The sequence below is a fragment of the Dunckerocampus dactyliophorus genome, chromosome 13, assembly GCF_027744805.1.
Source record: "Dunckerocampus dactyliophorus isolate RoL2022-P2 chromosome 13, RoL_Ddac_1.1, whole genome shotgun sequence".
Classification (NCBI taxonomy): Eukaryota; Metazoa; Chordata; class Actinopteri; order Syngnathiformes; family Syngnathidae; genus Dunckerocampus; species Dunckerocampus dactyliophorus.
This window is the reverse complement of record NC_072831.1, coordinates 20697136-20717058: the sequence shown is the minus strand read 5'-3', so window position 1 is coordinate 20717058 and position 19923 is coordinate 20697136. Positions and strand designations below refer to the sequence as shown.

At 41.4% G+C, this 19923-nt stretch overlaps 2 protein-coding genes across 8 annotated transcripts in view; one reads left to right on the top strand and one right to left on the bottom strand.

Annotated features, from left to right (window-relative positions):
* Positions 1-847: 847 nt before the first annotated feature.
* Positions 848-11476, bottom strand: adprs (ADP-ribosylserine hydrolase). Its single transcript, XM_054796094.1, has 6 exons — positions 9668-11476; positions 8627-8723; positions 8299-8506; positions 8007-8194; positions 4196-4296; positions 848-1605 (listed from the first exon to the last, which is right to left on the bottom strand). The coding sequence occupies exons 1-6, from the start codon at positions 9855-9857 to the stop codon at positions 1229-1231; spliced, it is 1161 nt and encodes a 386-aa protein (XP_054652069.1). The 5' UTR covers positions 9858-11476; the 3' UTR covers positions 848-1228.
* The window catches only part of LOC129192261 (zinc finger MYM-type protein 4-like), a 45019-nt gene continuing 27502 nt past the window's right edge, over positions 2407-19923 (top strand). For 3 of the 7 annotated variants that reach the window (XM_054796088.1, XM_054796090.1, XM_054796089.1), the window contains exons 1-5: positions 2407-2966; positions 10815-10915; positions 15501-16044; positions 17017-17069; positions 17469-17615. In XM_054796088.1, the coding sequence (XP_054652063.1) occupies positions 2417-2966; positions 10815-10915; positions 15501-16044; positions 17017-17069; positions 17469-17615 (1395 nt within the window). In that variant the 5' untranslated portion in view covers positions 2407-2416. Of the gene's footprint in view, positions 2967-10436; positions 10916-11033; positions 11555-15500; positions 16045-17016; positions 17070-17468; positions 17616-19923 lie in introns of those variants that run through there. The other 4 variants (XM_054796085.1, XM_054796084.1, XM_054796086.1 and 1 more) reach the window with 4 other exon arrangements.

The window sequence follows — 19923 nt, the reverse complement described above, 5'->3', positions numbered from 1 at the left end:
ACAGATAGACAGAAAGATGGATATATTATTAATCTCCAAGAGAACTTCGCGTTTTGAGCAGCGCTTCAAAAATCATAGTCATAATAAACAATGAAGGCAAGACAGGCAAGATAAGAGAAGAAAAATAAGAAAATAGAATAAGAATAAATACATAAATAATACGGAACGGTTCACTTCCAATTTGTAGTGCAATAGTACTTACCAGTAATAATGACAAATAATAATACATCATAATAATTATTCATGATAAGGTAGTAAGTCCAGTCCTGTGTGTGTTTTTATCGCTCCCCTCTGTTGTGTTGAAAAGCCACACGGCGATAGGGAGGAATGATCTGCGCAGTCTTTCGGTTGAGCAGGGCAGTGATAGTAATCTGCCACTGAAGCTGCTCTTCTGTTGGGAGACGATGCTGTGCATTGGATGATGCTGGTTGTCTATGATGGAAAGGAGCCTCCTTAGTGTCCTTGTTCTGCCACAGATGCCAGGCTGTCCAGCTCAGTGCCAATAGCAAAGCATGCCTTCCTCGCCCACTTTTCAGAGGCATTTTGTTCAGGTTTGCGGCTATTGCAGGGTCAAATTTTTTTCATGTTGCTTCAACTGCACTTTTAGTTGGGGGAGGTTCCCACACCCTCATCGGGTGTCTGGGCAAGACCCAAATATGTAATTATCGGAACATCTAATTGGATTTCAGATGCAGCCATTGGTTCAGAAGCAATACCAGTATTCCGTTTATACCAGTACATTACATTTTTTTCCCATGTACAGTATGATACGATTTGCATTTTCTGTATGTGAATTCATGATGATTTTCTCTCTGGGGTTTAGAAATTGAAATAACAAAAGGAGGCGTACACTTATTAGCATTTTTATTAAATAATGGTTTGCCACCAAAATGATCAATGAAAAAACTTGAAGTATGGTTCAGTACAAAAAGACAAGGTTAGGGAAAGAATAGGTACACGTGTTATATTGATGCACACACCATATCTGTGCATGACTGTCATTCCAGTTGATTGTGACATTTCATAATACAAAAGAAATGCATTGTTTGCCAAATTAGATATTCTATTGCCTTCTTCAATGCAGTACACCAAATGATTAAGGAAGAACATTTGCTGTGTTACAATACTTTACCTCTCATCACGGTTTCTGAGGTGACAGTAGGAAACAGTCCTGTCTGTGAAAGTAAAGTATTTGTGTAACTTAAATGTTCAAGTTCTTGGTTTGGGTTTACTTCTCTGCGCCATTCGAAGACTTGGACCGGTTTTTCGAAGTGTCTTCGTTGCTCTGACCACCTGATCTCGACCTGCTTTCCTTTGACAACTGGCGGTACAACTTGTGAAGTCGCTCTGCATCCACATCAGCATCGTCTGCCCCCTCACAGCAGCGGATCCAGGTTTGCGGAATGACCTCAATGCCGTAGTGTGCACCGGCAATAGCCCCGGCCATGCAGGCTATAGTGTCTGTGTCCCCTCCCAGGGCAAGGCTGTATGCTATTGTTCGTTCCAGGCCACCGTAGTTCTCTGGAAGGTATTCCCTTGGCTGCAAGCAGTGCAGAACGCAGAAGATGGCAGTTGGGACTGACTGGAGTGCTGCGATGCCATTACCTAAAAAAGGGGGACAATGATGTGAATGTAGTACAGCAGTGGTTCCTAAACTTTTCACAGTCCCTCCCTCTTCACACAATTGACCTAAAATCATGTACCTCCTAGTCCTGCACACCTAAACATAAGCCACAATAAGCACACAATAAAACATCTTAGCTTGATATTTTTAATGAATAATTATATGATTATATAATTGATTTTTTGAGAAAAGGAAATCATTACAGAAGAGCATGTCCTCCTTGATTGTCCTTTCATGAATTTTACACCAGGTCATGTGCCAGGCCGGTGTAAAATTCACTGGCTTGTATGAGCTTTAAAACATCCTTTACCATGTCATTAGCGCGCCGAGATACAGTGTTGTTCAATTATGTTGTGTATAGTTTTTTCTGGCCTTAATCATTGCTCAAAAATATCCTGTGTTTTATTTTTCAACTGCACAAACAGTATACAGTACTACTCTAAAACAGACGGGAGAGGTGGACAATGTATAAGTTAAAGACGACATGTTTGTCGTATTTATAACAAGCGGTGAACTGTGCTCTTTATGCTCTTCTGATATAGACATAGACGCCGTATCGAACGCCATATTGGATAGGTCGAGGATGCGCTGTAAATGAATACAAGTAAATGTACTTTTATAAAGCGCCTTTCTACAGAGAAATTTAAGTTAATTCTTCTCGTTTATACATTCACACACGCACTGAAATACTTGGGAAACAGTTAGGCACATGCGCGCTTCATCACGGAGGTCGCCCGGATGTAGACGCCTTCTGCACATGCGCAGTGACAACCCGGTAGTCAATCGCCCATCATGAAAAACACGCGACGAAACGCATATAATGCCGCTTTCAAGTTAAAGGCCATTGATTTGGCTATCAGAGTAGGAAACAGGGCTGCTTCGCGTAAGCTTAGCATAAATGAATGTATGGTGAGACGTTGGAGACATCAACATGAAAAGCTGACGCAAAGCAAAAAGACAGTAAAAGCTTTCAGAGGTAAGAAAAGCAGATGGCCTGAACTAGAAAACGTGCTTGCAGACTGGGTAAATACACAGAGAGCAGACGGCCGAGGTGTTTCCAGTGTGCAGATCCAATTAAAAGCCAAAGCAATCGCCACCGAAAGGAAGATTGAAGATTTTATAGGTGGACCATCGTGGTGTCTCAGATTTATGAGACGAAAAGGACTGTCCATCAGGGCACGCACGACTTTGTGTCAACAACTCCCTTCCGACTACGAGGAAACAGTTACAAACACTCAAACAGAGATAGCCGAGAATTCCATGGGACCGGATGACATCGTAAATATGGATGAGGCACCTTCGACGTCTGACCTGCCTCTCACTAGGCCTGTTAACAAGAAAGGTGAATCAATTCAATAACTAATTCAAATCAATACGGCAATAAAGGTAATTACACATAATTCCTCAACAGTTGTGTACATAACCTGAGTAGTATGACATTCAAAATAGCTACGTTGTGTTCATTATACATACAGTTAGTGTATTACGTCCAGTTAGTATTTGCTATGAAACATTACAGATATATAAGAAATGAAAAGGATTATGCAGAAGACAATGCAACCGAAGTCAAGGCAACATAAAAACTTTTCAGCAATGAGCACATTTTCTAATTAATCATGAACTAATAGTTAAACAAAGGTATAGAGAAAACACATTTCTATCGTGGAGTTCAGGATGCGAAGTGTAGCAATGAAACAATTGACTTTTTTTCCCTACATAACTAGCCACTACAAGCCAACAGATAACTTTATCGCCATATAGATATAGGTTTATCAGTCATCTGAATAATAACGAAAGTTGCATTATTCGTCTGTCGCTGTGGACATTTGTTCTGCGCTTCTTTTGCTGCAGAGTCACAGTAGCGAATGGGGGTTAATGTCATATGACATCTACAAAGTGACGTTTATGAGTGGGTGACACACGTGATAGACCCACACTACCTTCGCTATCGTCGTAATCGGCACCCCTAATATAGCATATAGGTCCATTCATGCAATGTATTACTTAACACTGTTTTCCCATGGGAAAAACAACAAAAACTCATTTTTAAAGTGTTACTTTGCCATGGCAGCGAGTCAACGATCCATTGCATGTAGTGGAAACCCTGAATGTTTTCATTATGCGTGTTATTGTATGTGAATGGACAGATAGATGTTTGCATTATGTTTGTTACTCTATGTGAATGGACTGACAGAAGTAGGAAATGTTTGTTATTGTATGTGAATGGGCAGACAGATGTTTGCATTATGCGTGGTATCGTATGTGAATTGACGGAGAGATGTTGGCATTATGTATGTTATTGTATGTGAATGGGCAGATAGACGTTTGCATTATGCTTGTTCCTCTACGTGAATGGACTGACAGAAGTGTGGATTACTTGTGAATCTGAACGGACAGATAAATGTTTGCATTATGTGTTATTGTGTGCGAATGCAACTTGGATAAGCATGAGCGAGAAGTACAGGGGTTCAGAAAATGGGTGGATATATTTCAAACAAAGTTTTTTCCCCCTCCCCATAGGTAACTTTAACTGTATGTCCTAAATGTAGATTTTAGAAGATTAGTACTGACCCAGCTCAGAGATGACCTCCTCTATGGTGACCTTGTTCCTGTCCATCAAATCTCTGACCCGATGAAGGCGGTCACAGAATGGCTTCTCTGCTTCCTTCAGGCTGTGCCAACAAACCAAGTGACAAGTAGTGTTACTTAGTCATAATATAATAGTAATATTAATAGTAATATATAAAGGCATGTTCCTAACCAGGGCTGGGTGATATGGACTCATACGGACGATATGGACTCATATCCAGATATATATATAGGCTGAATACCGATATACGATATATATCCTGATATTTTTTGCAAAGCGAGTTTTCACAAAGTCAAAGCTCAAAATGCGTGTCAAGTTGTTTTTATTTTAAAGCTTCATACAAGATGCATGAAATAATTGTAAAAAAAAAAAAAACTTAAATCAAAATAGCTGCAAAATAAAAGAGCACTCTTTTCAAAATAAATACAGTATAGAAAAATAAAAATATAATCTTCAATCCACTAACATTTTATAACACATCTATGCTATAAACAAAAACAAAAAAAAACTGTTAGAAAAAGTGCCTGGTTTAAGGAGAACATTTTTATCATCAGCAACAACTCAAAAATCCTTCACTTTGAACAGTCATATTTTTATTTAGGTGAACATTTTCAGAGGACAGAAGCATGTTCTTATTCCCTCAAAGACGTTGTGACAGGAACACCAACCTGTCAACTGCATCAGGCTTCAGGAATGCTCTGTGGCAGATGACCCTCTGCAACTGAACACCCTTTCAGAGGGTGAACTGGTGGCTGGTCCCAAGAGATCTTTTTTTGCTAGTTGGCTCAGTGCTGGAAAAGAGAACTTCATGGTCCTTCCACCATTTCAGTGGATCTGTGTCACTAGCCACACTTGCTAACTGCAAGTACCTTCACAGCTCATTTTCAATTTCCTCCGTTTTTGTAAGCACAGTGCTGGTTGTTATGTGCTGCTTGAAGAAGCCTGCCAGTGTCTTCTTAGCTTTTAGCTGCTGCCTCTTGGTCTGCAGGCTTGGACACCGTGGGAACACAATAGTCAGGCAGCTGGATGCTGCACTGATCAGTCAGTAGAGACTCCACCTCCAAGACAGCTCTTTGCTTTACTGGGTCGATACTTTCACTGGAGATGTTGGTTGTCTTGAACCATGGATCCACAAAAGAAACCATGTCCAACAGATCACTAGTGGCTGGGCGGGAATACTTAGTGTTGAGATAATCAACAATTATGTGCTTGATTGATTTGCACAGCTCACTATCACCCTTCATATGCCACAAGAGTTGTGTTGAAAAGGTGCAGCACAGGTTTTACGTATGACAGAGTGACATAATACTGTAATCTTCACCCGACAGAGCATCAGTAAAGTCCTGAAGAGGTTTAAGAACCTTGTGAACAGCCTCTACGACCTCCAAGTCCTGCCATGTAGGGGTGAGATGCCTTGCTTTTTGTCAGAAGACATTACTTTTGCAAGGGCTCCTTGTTGCTCCAGGAACCGCTCAATCATCTCCAACCTCGATCCCCAGCACGTAGCTGACCCGGTTATGAGTTGTCGACCCGGCAGACTTAGCTGGATTTGGGCTGCAGCAAGTTGTCTCCTTTTTTTGCAGCTGTACGAAAAGCAGCCGACAGTTCGTTTGCACACAGAAATGGCCCGTGTGATGCGGTGGTCGCGCATACCATGTCCTGTCAGAATCATTAAAAAAAATATTAAACAGAGTAGCTTTTGTTAAAAAAAAAACACACACACACAAAATAACTTACAATACAGAAAAATAGATTTCAGAACAATATTTATTAGATTAGTGGATAATAATTAGTGATAGAAGTATTGAATTATTACCATTTTATCACTTGAATATTGCTTGTAGGTAAAAGTGGCGGTAATTAAAACATGCTGTCATGCATGTAGTCCGTAGCCTGCAACTAACGATTATTTTAATCACCGATTAATTGGTTGATTTTTTTTTTGATTAATCGGATTTTTAAAAAAAAACATTTTTAATTTCTGCCTCTTTGTTCAGAAATAGAATATGTGAACTGACAGAGCAAATAAGTGCACAAACATCAAGTTGCTGCTTCAACATTCTGTTAAAATAATAATTTGTCAAATAGCTTCAGTAAAACAATAAATATACACAAAAATACAATCATGATCACTTTCTTTGTCGATTAATCTGAAGCTTTTCGTTTCAATTAATGGAGTAATCTGCTGGGCCATAGATGGACCAAATTCATATGAAGCAAACACCTACAGTTAGTGGTTGGGTCCGCAACATATCAGAAAAGAGTCAAAAATGCCTATCAGTGTTTTCCAAAGTCAAAGCTGATATGTGTGAATATCTTGTTTTGGCAAAAACACAAAGATAATAGGTCTGCTTTCACGGATGACTAAGGAAATTAAAAATATTCACATTTGAGAGGCTGAAATCAGAGGATATTTACATATTTAAATAACAAAATTATTAATACCAAGATAGTTGTCGATTTAATTGGGTAATCGATTAAACAGATTAATCATTGCAGCTCTACTAGTCTGACAATATCATCAAAGTAACATATTTAACCATTATGATTGAGGATTACATTTTTTAACCTCTATTTAACCAGGTAGACAGCAGAATAAAACAGAGTTGCAGACACACAAAGCGATAAGAAACAAAAAATGATGAATATGCTTGACAACTCTGCACTCACCAGTAGCCAAGTCTGGTCTGTGACCGAAGCATTGCATCCTCAGCCGCCTTGACGACATTGGTCCCGTTGTCCGTAGTTACAGCAACCAGATGTCTTTCGTTGAGTTTCCAGTTTGCAATTGCATCGTGAAGCGCATCAGCTATATGCTCACCGGTGTGATCCTTGGGGAAGATAGCTAGCTTGGAGACACGCTGTTTTCATCTACCTGTCATCAGTTAAGTGAACTGTCAAGCTCATGTAAGAGTCACATGACCCGCTTGACCACATATCGCTGGTCAAAGCAAAGTGGGTCACTTTAGCAAGCCGGTTAGCAACTGTCTGTGTGACTTCCTGGTACAATTGTAGTAATGCTTCTCGTGCAAAATAGTTGCGACTGGGAAGCTCATATGGCGAGTCCATTGTTTTTAATCAGCTTTTTAAACCTGCTTTTTTTCACCGTTGCAGTGGGGACCGTATCTTTTCAATGTGATAGGACACCGCTGCAGTGATGGCACATCACTTTGCACTTTTCGTAAGGAACGCAACAGGAAAAAGAAGCTACCAGTGAGCTTTGCCTTTGTGTTGTGGAAGGGGCTTTGAGGAGTTGTGCAACTGGGGCTGTTTCACTACGCAACGTCACGCAACGTCGCACACTCCCCGCACTGGAGTTTGTGCCAAGTTCTAAGGTGGTGAAATAGATTTCTAGTGCTTCCGCACTTGGCAGTCACTTTTTTACGGTACTCGCTACATATAACTTCATTTTGTTGTTCATCCGCTGCTCTGAACCCCAATTATCTCCAAATTACTGAACCACAGCTCTTTTTTTTTTTTTGTTCCTCCACTGTAGACGTTGTTGCTTCCTCCATGTCTTGTTGTAGAATGAGCCATGCTCCTGCTCTGCTCTTGCTCCGCCCCTCCTCCATCATGCACAGAGTGGGGCGGGGCAGGAGCCGGCTCAGTGGCGCTCACACTCACAGGCAGTGCAGAGTAATAGATCTCAAGCACAAATCCAGTCTATATCAATATAAACGATATGCTTGTTTTTGATATCGTGCTTAAAAGAAATATCGATATTAATGACATCGATATATCACCCAGCCCTATTCCTAACTATAGTTCGTGCAGAAAGATATTGTTACTTACATTCTGGCATCATTCCTTGCCGCCTCATCACATTCAAATTCCTCCATCTCTGTGATCAGTGTGTTGATGAACTTCTGAGGCAGGTCCAAGGCACCCTGCAGGGCAAGGTGGACCGCTAATGCTTGTAGTACAGCCCCGTTGTAGCCCAGAGAACAGGAATGGGTGAGCATGGCGCCCAGACGAGCAAACTAGCAAGACAAGAGTGTTGTTATATAAATTCAATAATGAAATGTGACAAACATGCCAATAGCTCCAACGTGCAAGTCAAAAAGTCGATGCTCTCTGTGCTCACCTTTTTAACATCAGCTGGATCAGGGAAGGCCAGCGCGAAGGGGGCTGCCCTCATTGCCCCCCCATTCCCAAAAGAGCCCCGACCATTAAACTGGTCCCTGGCTGGCTGGTACACGTCACTGAGCTGAGGGGATGCCAGTTTCTTCAACACTTGGATGACTCCAGAGCCATAACCACGACCTGGGGACAAGCTGTACTCCTTTGCAAACCTGGAAAAGCCAAAGATTATCCAGTTTGAATGAAACCACTGCTTCCAATTTACTTCACAAGCCAGTGGAACAAAATCTGCCCCATAAGAAACACGATACAATCTGCTGTGTTTTGTCTACCTGCGAGCCATGTCCTGTTCATCAAAGCCAGACCGGGTCAGCAGAGACTGGACCACACAACGTGCCATGGCTGTGTCGTCACTGTACTCAAGGGTCCCTAAAACAGAAAGTGCAAACACACAGGCTGCGCTTCCTTTCGTGCACTTCCACACTTGGCATTTTGAGTGAATATATGCATTCACACTAATGCAGTACGCTGTCAGTACCTGGATACTGCACTCAACACACCCCAAATGGTGAGTGTGCAACGATGGAGCCTAACCACCCCCAATCATCGGCATCGCATTGTGGCTATGTAGAGAGGCTACAAGGGACTACCTTGAGTGGTTTCAGTTAAAACGAGCAGGAGAGGAAGAAAAGGAAACAGATAAATATTGCCGTCTTTTCCGGGAAGTGCGCAACAACTGTAATCCATTTGGGGTAGTATATGTCAAAAAATTGTGTAGTGTTCATAGTACACATAAGGATGTATAAGCACGATTTGAAACACAGCCTGTAACCATACATAGTTGAGAGGGTGGAGTGCTGTCACAAATCTGTTCCTGTCATTGCACACTTACAAATGATGATTGCAATATTTAAAGGTTTCCTCTTATTCTCTCTTAATTTTGAATTGCAACCACAGAAGTTAGTCCCTCCTCTTCCACTAGCAGCCAAGATGGCGATGATTGAGGGTGGTTAGGCTCCAGCTGCACACTCACCATTTGGGGAGTGCTGAGTGCAACATCCGGGTACCTACGGTACACTGCATCTGCCGTACTTGTGCGTGTTAACGCACTGGTGCAGTCATAATGCAAGTGTGGAAGTGCGCGGATAGACAAAAAAAAAAAAAAAAAAAAAAGAGTACGAGGCAGTATAAAGCAATAGTTTTGGGAAAAAATATGGTATCTTTTACATTGCTATTATGTCCCTATTATATAACTGAATGGGGTAACAACTATCTACCAGTGTGATGCGCCCCTATTTATAAAATCTTTGTAATAAATGTGTGACCTTGTATTGGATCTCATTAGTGCCTCATGTCGCGGCAATGACACTTACCATTCTCTTTCGTCTCGTCGTCGAGACTGTTCATGTGCTGCAATACATTCTCCAACGGAACCTCCTCCGCTCCCTCAAACTCTCCGCCGACACAGTCGCCCAGCACAGCCGCAACCAGAGCACCCCTGAACCGTGACAAAGACGCCGGTCCCCCCGTTGCTGCCACTGCTCTTGCTGCCGTCGTGGCCATTCATCCGGCGGTGTCCAATAAACAAGAGCGCAAAATAAGGAACGCAAACGTATCCAAACAATAAACAACAAATGTCAGTTCGTCTGTCGCGTTAGTACTTGTCATTTGTCGAACAACGGAAACACAACACAGACACGTTGTGTCTCAAATGGAGTACTTCCGTCAGTACACGTCAAAATATGGATACAAAGGACTCTAAGTGGATAAGAAAGTCATATTTAAAGCAAACGAATGGAACAGATTGTAGTACGCTGTGACGCGGAACGTCCGCCATGATGGTAAGCAAAATGGGCGAGGTTAGGTCGTCTACTGTCCTGTTTATTTACAACAACCAGTGTTATAAATCTACTACGTTATTATCACGCATGCCTGCCTTTGTCTTTGGGAACCCTGAAACATGACAAGTCTGGTCTTTTGGGCCCTCGATTGGCGCAATTAATGGCGTAACAGTGTGCCGGGTACATGTTCACAATGCAATGTTTCTGGATTGTGGTCACCATGATGGCGGCCAAACCTGCGCAGGGCTACTAGGGAAGTAGATTCTGATTCACAGTCCCACTCATTTAGAGTCCTTGTTATATACTGTGTACTTAGTTCCCGAATCCGCCTTTTAGAGTCCTTGATATATACTGTGTACTTAGTATTAAGCCACAGTACAGTACAGTACAGTACAGTACAGTAGATGCTGACGTGAAAGACAAAGGGAACGATAAGCAATTTTAAGACTGCTTAGAGACGTCTACAATAAATCGTATTCATTTTTGGAGGCCTGTGTTTACAGTCTAACTACATCTTTATATCAAATCACATAATATACATATTCAGCACAGATGGTAGTGCATAACCAATACCAACACACACATATACGTTACATTCACACACTGTCGCAAGAGTTTCAATGTGTCTCCTTTACTACTGTTTGTTTTGAACTGCACGTTTTTTTGTGCTATGTTTTAGCAGACATGATGCCGCGGAAGGGAAAGCGTTCCGAGTCCGCGAGACGCCAATGGAGGATACGAGCTATTGCAAAGACGAACCAGACCAGTGCACCCCGGCAGGTAAAGTTTGCAGTTAACATGTTTTAGCTATTTTACGCATGTATTGACATGCCGTGATGTAAGACTACATCTACCGTGACTACATCGTACCACCTTGCTAGATGTTAGCAAGTTGGTATTTTAGCTAGTAGTCTCGTACTAAATTGCATACATGTAAATGGCATAATGCAAAAGCATAGTACCGCACTTATGGTATTTGGCGTCATCGCACTAAGTGCCACCTTTAGCATTTCACCACGTTGCAGAACACATTAAGATTTCGTACTTTAGCAACTGTCTGTTAAAACAAGAAATGCACTCGTGTTATGAATGTACAATATACACGCTTGATAGCTTGCTAGAAATTAGCACTGTTAGCATTTCCGTTTTGTTGGCGTTCTGCCCAGGTTAAAATAGTTTAAAAGGCAAAGCCCAAAACCACCAAATCGGTCTCAAACGCTGGTCTAGAAGTCAGCAACAGGTCAGAGCCCCAATTCAGAATTCCCGCGGGAATGTTTCTAGTTTGTAGTTGCTGGTTGCTAGTTAAAGTGCTAACCCAACAAGCAGGGCCACGGAGAGGTGGGGGTGTTTGGAAGCGAGATGACTGCAGCATAATTAAAGATGGCGGAGTCGGAGGAATTTCGACTCAAACGATTAAAGGTAAGCAAAAATGTACTGGGCGTATATTTACACCTGGCACCAAAAACCGTGTCAGATTATCCACTATGTCTAACGCCAAATTGCAATTTGCGGTCATTGTTAGCTTTGTCCTAGCGAACAAATGGTGTTTAGGCTAAAGCTAGTTAGCTTCCAACTATGTGAAGCTAGCTCGCAGTTGTGTAGCAGAGCTGCGTGCACAGTGTTCCATATCGCAGACTGCAAGTGTTATTATTAAATCACGACATGTTTTAAATTACTATAAAGGAGATAATGTGAGCAACAGCATTTCGGCGATGCAGTTCTGCAGCGTTTTGGACATTGCTTTTTCCATGGGGCTGACATGCACAATAAAACCGTATAAAAATACGCTCGATCGAGTCAGTCAAAAAAAATTGTCTTTAAGCCGCCCTGACGATTATGTTGCTAATATTTTAAAATCCGAAAGGCGTTTGGGGTTAAACATCCACTGGACAACACGAGGCCTACAATAATGAAGCTAAATGCGTTTCGTTAAGATCCATATGTATCGATTAATTTGTGTATGTTGTGTAGCCACACTGTTTAGATGCTTAGGTTAACTCAGGCGTGACTTGAACATTTTATCCCCGTCTAAAAAAATAATTTAGTGTATTTATGTCAACAGCAACATCACCATTCCCCATCACATTGCCACAGTTGCTTGTTCACCGACTCTCTTCCCCCCGCATTGCATACATTCAGAGAAAAAATGTGCCTTGCTGACCCACTTGCTTGACCCCTGTTTGGATACATTTATATTAGGAAGCATTTTGATAATTAAAAAAAAACAATGATAACAACCAGAAACTTGATCTTAAGCATGCAGAAATGCTGAAAAGAGAAAAGATATGAATGCAATAATGCATGTTAATATATCGCATAACAGCATTGCATAGCAGTTCCACACGGCATGAAATCACCGCTGCATCACTTCCTGTTTGTGTAACATACAGTCCATTTTACTGCAATTCAGCCATTCAGTACTCCTTTACAACTCGTTTTTTTTTTGTTGAGCACTAGTAGTGTCACAAGATCTCGTGTCACAAGATTGCGAGATTAAAACGTGACAAGATTTCTCGTTCAGGAAAAAAATGTCTCGTGGGTAGGGTCGGGCAGCGCTGGGATTTGAATGCTTCCGATTCTATGTTTCGATTCCGGTTCCTAAGATTCTTGATTCCAATGCTTTTAAGAGGCAGGGACATAAAAAGTTTCATGGTTTAAATGAGGGCACAAACCAGAGTTCTTTTTGGATGAAATGTCTGAACATGTATTTTTTTAATGATAGTGCTGAAATGTTCGTCTCGGTTCTCACCGAAGCTCGAGACTTGATGCCCAACTCTACTTGAGTGTATGAGTCCTGGGACAATAATACATTAATTATTCACACAATAAATGAAAATGAACGTGCTAATTTTGCCGGCCTCAGCATATTGCCATGTGCATGTGTGTCTGTTTACATTCTTCTCTTGCCTCCAACCACGCAGCACTGGTTTCACCTTGGCAGCACCTTGATGCGTTTCTCCCTTCTCCCCGTGGGTGTGTGGGTTTTCTCCGGGTACTCCGGTTTCCTCCCACATTCCAAAAACATGCATGTTAGGTGAATTGGTGACTCTAAATTGTCCATAGGTATGAATGTGAGTGTGAATGGTTGGTTGTCTATATGTGCCCTGCCATTGGCTGGCGACCAGTCCAGGGTGTTCCCCGCCTGTCGCCTGAAGTCAGCTGGGATAGGCTAATGAGGAGAAGCGGCATAGAAAATGGATGGAATTTGGTTAAAACCAGCTTTTTAAAACACATGTAAACACTTAAATCAGATTGTATTTGACTTTTTAAAGGTCAGATTAACAAACTATTTGTATACGGAAGCACAGGTGGTCCGCGGTTTATGAACGACTTCCGATCCTAGACTGTGATGCAAGTTTAGTGGATGTCGGAATCTACACTAAATTACACCTAAATTAAGTCACACTGTACACCAAATACATGAAGGACATGTAAAATACAGTAATAAAAAGATTCAGTAAGAATAATAAAATGAAACAGTAATAAAAAAGAGGAGAACTCCATACTTGGTTGTCCCTACCATCTTAAAATATTGTCCCAGGCAAGTCTGGAAAGGGTAACCTCATCTTGTCTTTCCACATCTCCCTGTAACAACAATCCATGACCCCTCTAGCATTCATTAGCATTCAATCTTTATCCTAAATGGTTGTCGCGAGAGTTTAGCGGTTGAAACCAAGAGTGACCAATATTGGTGGGTGTTTCTCCTGTCTCTGAGCTTTTTATGATGTTCATTTTCATGGCGCAATTAATAAATACATTCACTTTGTTTGTTGAGAATCTATAGAATTGAAGAGTTTCAGTTTTTGAATTGAACTATTTGAAATAATGAACATGGCAAACATTCTTCATTGCGTGTCACCTGTACACGGGAGACCACTTTTGTCAAAGAGGGGTCATTTCTTTCAAAAATGGGTCCATTCATTCACTGCTAACTACATCATGATCACTAAGCAGCATGAAACGACAACAGCAACTTGACTACTGTCTAGTTACACGGCATTAGTGACTTCCTGTTCAGGGCAAAGTAAGCTTCAAAATATAAGGTGGGTCCTACTACAAAAACTAGCAAAATGCACCCATTTGAATTTTTAGGATTTTTTTAGAATTTTTTTTGTTCACCATTGGAAGAAAGATTTGCACATATACAGAATCATTGTTGTGAAATTACCACAGGGCAGTTAGATACTAGTATAAATAATAAAATATAATATAAGATTCAAGAGAGTTTTATTTTCATGTGCATGGTAAAACAGCAGTTATACCATGCAATGAAAATCTTATTCTGTTCATTCTCCCAAGAAAAGAAAGAAAACACAAGAAAGAATAAGAACATAAGAAACACAAACACATAAACATATATACCAATAAATTAAGCAACAACAACAGAAGAGACATTAATACAAACAAATAATACAAATAAATAAATAAAGTGCTATGAGTGTGTGCTTGTGTTGCGTGTGGCGTGTGTGAGTGCTTCGTTGAGAAGCCTGATGGCCTGTGGGTAAAAGCTGTTTGCCAGCCTTGTGGTCCTGGACTTCAAACTCCTGTAGCGTCTGCCTGACGGTAGGAGTGTGAATAATGAGTGTTGTGGATGTGTGCTGTCCTTGATGAGGTTGTGTGTTCTGCATAGGACTCTAGTTTTATAAATGTCTTGCAGTGAGGGGAGGGCTGCCCCAACAATGTTCTGTGAGGTCTTGATCACCCGCTGGAGTGCCTTCCTATCACGTGTTGTACAGTTACTGTACCATACAGTGATGGAGGCGGTAAGGACACTTTCGATGGTGTATCTGTAGAAGCAACTAAGGATTTTGGTGGACATGCCAAATTTCCTCAGTCTTCTCAGGAAGTACAGTCCCCTTTGGGACTTCTTCATAATTTGTTGGGTGTTGTGAGACCAGGTGAGGTCCTCGCTGATGTGTGTGCCAAGGAACTTGAAGGTTTTCACCCTCTCCACCTCAGTCTCATCAATAAACAGGGGTCTATGCGGCTCCTTTTCCCTTGTTCTTGGGTCGATGATAATAATAAAAAATAAATAAATAAATAAAAAAAGATACGAGTATAAAATATATGAAAATGGAATAATCTAAATAATCATATGCATAAATGGAAGAAAATGCTGTCAAACATGCCGTAGGTACAAAAAAATCCTTTATCGATATGTGAAAGTTGTATGTAAATGAACACGCAATGGCTAGTTTTGGTTCCAGTTATGTCGATAACGGCTTATGTCGACCTTAACGGGTTTCATTGTGTCATGCCTTTACTTGTCATGCTTTAATATCACAGTATTTTGTTAAACACTCAAGTACGCAATTAGCAGTGTCATGATGGTTTACTAACTTTTTCCTAAACTTTTTCCCCTTAGCATCAGCAACACCTATCCAGAGTGTTTGATGAGGTGATGGGGCTGGGAGACTTTGCTGACTCCTCCCGAGGCTCCAACACCTCCTCTAGGAGTGGGGGTCAAGAGGAGACAAAGGCAGTGGATGAAGTTCCGGGACCGGAGGAACAACAGCCAGAACAGGACAGCAGCAACAGTAGCAGCAGGCAAGATGCAAAGATGAATGACCAACACTCCTCATTTACCATGCAACCCAGTGAAGGAGGAGGAAGTGGAGAGGCAGCATTTGATGACGCTTTGGATGGCCTTGCTTCATTTGGTCCAGAAGAAGAAGAAGAAGAAGATGACGAGGAGGACTGGCACTTTTCCTTGCCAGCTGGGACACTGGAGGATGTCGACAATGACAAAGCAAAGTGCAAAAACAATCAAGAGAGAGAAGAAAACAACCAAATTCAAGAAAATCCTTCTCCTCCAGAGCCCAGAGTAGAGGAGCGAGAGACGGAAGCGACTAGTAGCTCTGCAAACACTTCCCACTCGTCAAAGGATAATACACCTGAAAGCAGCCGAGGTATGTGCCCTCATCCCTAAATTAACATTCAACAAATGGAGAATGACAAAAATCAAATATGCATCATATGTCACAAAAGCGACTACACCCCTCACATTTCTACAGATATTTCACATCTTTTAATGGGACACCACTAAAGAAATGGCACTTTGATACAGTGTAAAGTAGTCTGTGTACAGCTGGGATAACAGTGTAAATTTGCTGTCCCCTCAGAATAAATAACTCAACACACAGCCATTTATGTCAAAACCGCTGGCAACAAAAGTGAGTACACCCTTATGTTAAACTGGATAAATTAGGGCTCAATTAGCCGTTTTTTCTCCCCAGTATCATGTGACTCATTAGTGTTATAAGGTCTTAGGTGTGAATGGGGGGGTCAGGTGGGTTAAATTTGGTGTTATCAATCTCACTCATGCTGGTCACTGGAAGTTCAACATGGAACTTCATGGCAAAGACTTCTCTGATGTGGGGAAAAAAATAGTTGCTCTACATAAAGATGTTCAAGATACATTTATTTGGTTCAGATGGAGCACAGTTCATTGAGGGAAACTGAATGCCAACATTTACTGTGACATACTGAAGCAGAATCTGATGCCCTCCCGTGGGAGGGGGCAGGAGGCTGCAAGGCAGTATTCTAACATAAGCACACCAAACACATCCAAGATGACTGCCTTGGCAAAGAAACTGAGGGTAAAGGTGAGAGACCTGAATCCTCTTGAGTATCTTTGGGGAATCCTCAAACTGAAGTTGGAGTGCAAAGTGTCTAACGTTCACCAGTTCCATGACTTCGTCATAGAGGAGTGAAAGAGGATTCCAGAGGCAACCTGTGTAGTTCTAGTGAACTCCATGCCCAACAGAGTTAGTTCAAATTTTTTGACATGAAGTTGTATGACATCCTCATTAGCAGTGTATTACAGCAACAGTGACTTCTCCCCCGACACTTGTACGTGACTTTTTCTTTTTTACTCTCAGATGCAGGAGTCCTGAATCGGACTGAAGAAACCGAAGACAGTCAGCAAGGAGAGGTAGGCAAACACTGGTAGTTACTTTATATCATCCGAGGATGACATTAGAGATATTTATCTGTGTCTTCATATTGAGTCTGTTTTTTTTGTTTGTTTTTTTTAGCATGTTTGTAACTTTTAATTAAAATGTATTGCCCTGATGATATATGGTCTGCTTTCAGCACAGATGAGAATGCATTCAGCAATTTTGATTACTAAGTACATTCCAAATAGACCATTTGTGACCTTTTTACATTTTGAGGAGGGGCTTAATGACCTCTGAGTTAGAGCTCATCTTTCCTCAATTGCCATTTGTATATAGAGATGTTGATCGAAAAGAAGAGAGAAGTTTCAATGACAGTGAAACAATGTGAAGTATCTGCATTTTCTTTTATTCTTTGCTCTTTGGTATGACCGCAGTCAGAGCCTCCTCCCATGGAGGACAGCAACCCTCCGGTGTCTCCCAATATCACAGTGAAAGATGAGCCCATTGATGAGGGATACAATGCTGCTTTGCTGCCCCAGAGCTCCATCAGACAGGTCAAAGAGGAACTGGAGCATCAGGAGGTAAATGTGCAGTGAAGAATATTTATTATTTGTATTGTAGTCCCTGCAAAGAAATGCAGTACTTGCTTTGGTCCCAGTCCACTAAGACCCTGTCCACACGGGAACGCTCCTGGGTTTGTTTGTTTTATGGCGGGTTGAAAAAAAATCACGTCCACAAACTGTCGGTCTCAGTAAGAAGTCACATCCACACGGGAATGATTTCAGGTCGGATCACTCGCTGAAAACGATGTAATACTTAAGACATATGCGTGGTACTGTAAACAGACACAGAACCACGTGACACACCAAAACTGTAGAAGAAGAAAGAACACGTGAATAAGTTCGGCGTCTTCCGCTACACACAAAAACAGGAATCTGACGTGTGTAATTGTGTATGCGTCTTTGCTCCAAGTATAATTCCTAGAGGCCGGTGAGCAAATACGCAAGATAAGACTTTTCCATGTAGCCATAAATGTATGTAACAGAGTGTAGTACGCCATGGTGCTGAAAGATTGCCGTGATGGTGTGTGTGTGTGTGTGTGTGTGTGTGTGTGTATGTATATATACAGTGTGTGTGTATACAGTATATGTATATACAGTATGTGTGTGTGTGTGTGTGTGTGTGTGTGTGTGTGTGTGTGTGTGTGTGGATAAAAGCAGCAGTTTAAAAAAAACTTTTCCTTTTATTTTAGTTTTTTCCTTCCTTATAGTGTTACCAACACTTCAAGGGATAGTTCTAATTTTTTTTTACATAAAGTTGTATGACACCCCCATCAGCATTGTAGTCCAATAGCAGCGACCTAGCCCCCACTTGGTGTCCTAAGTCCAGTTCTGGTCAGATTTCTGTGATAAATGTAATTCCGCTTAGTTGCTGGAGACAATTAAGTAAAGAGTTTGGCTTAAAAAAACTATGCATTCAAAAGATTAAAACATTCATCACAAAAATGCCTTCTTAAAAACTCAAGCCTCACAAAACGCTCGGCATTATATCTGTCTCCCGCCGTATCCCTGCGCACTGTCGCTTGTGCGTTCATGTGAATGTGATGAAGACACTCGCATCTTCTTCCGCTGTGGAACACATACGTAAACAAGATGGCCGCGGCACTCTGTCGCAGAAGTAAATGCGAGCGTCTTCGTCAAATACACATGGACACATGAGACAAATATAATGCCAAGCGTTTTGTGAGGTCAGATTTTTTTTTTGAGAAGGCGTTTTTGTGGTGCAAATGTATTCATCTTTTATATTGTTTTGAGAAGCCAAAGTCTTGACTTAATTGTCGCCAGCAACTAAGCGGAACTATGTTCTTCATCACGGAAATCTGACGAGAACTGGACTTAGGAGACCAAGTGGGGGGTAAGTCGCTGTTATTGGACTACATTGCTGATAGGATGATCCGAACTATCCCTTAACAAGCAACACACAAAATAATAACATTTTCACTGAACTTGGATCAGTGCATTTACATTTCTATTTTTTAGAAAATGTTTCACCCCAAAACACTGAAATTTTGGACATAAAATTTCAGATGCAAACATTCTACCAGTGGTTCTCAACTGGTTTGGCTGTGGGACCCACCACCACCCCTGACTGACAAGTGGCAACCCAATTTGCAGAAATTGTTCTACTAAAACTTCGTAAATATGTTTTATTTAAAGGGCCCGTTTGCAACAACTGTGCAGCTGCATAGAGGACACTTACTTTCTGACATGTTGAAAGCATTATTTCCCACCTGCTTCTTGCTCAGGAACAATAGAGTTTTATCCACAAACTAAAAAAGGATTTGAACAAAGAGTGTGTGTAAAGGTTTTCAGTACATGGTGTATGTGAGGAGTTGAATGATAGCACCTGGACTTGGACCAGGTTGAGAGGTGAAACATCTTTTAAACCCTAGTCACACTAGAGGCGGAATAAGCCGGAATGCCGTCAGAATGAAAATTCCTGGTTTATTCCTGGATATTCCAAGTGCATTCCAAATATTCAGGCCCATTGTTGTGGCCGGCTGGCCGGAATGTTTCACTCATGCTAAAAACTTGTGAGGTGCATTCGAAGTGGAAAAATATCAAAAGGTATTCTAACTGCACTCTGACTGCTTTCTAAATATTTTTACGGTATTCCAAACATTCCAATCGCATTTGAGGGAGAACCAAAACGGCAAGCCAGCTAAAATCCTGCCAGCATGTCCCAATTATGCCTCGAATTAGCCGGAATACACCTCGAATCCGTCTCAATTGCTGCTGGAATAAATTAGGATACCTGGAATGCACTTCGAATGCCGTCATAATCTTACGATTGCCACTCGAATGTGACTCGAATGCAGTTGAAATGTCA

What these genes read in the sequence shown, in the direction of transcription:
- adprs (XM_054796094.1), bottom strand. Translation starts at nt 9,857, where the DNA reads ATGGCCACGACGGCAGCAAGAGCAGTGGCAGCAACGGGGGGACCGGCG. An exon ending in CGACGAGACGAAAGAGAATG is followed by an intron (nt 8,724 to 9,667) that starts GTAAGTGTCATT and finishes TTTCTGTTTTAG; the next exon opens with GGACCCTTGAGTACAGTGAC. An exon ending in GGAGGTCATCTCTGAGCTGG is followed by an intron (nt 1,606 to 4,195) that starts GTCAGTACTAAT and finishes CCCCTTTTTTAG; the next exon opens with GTAATGGCATCGCAGCACTC.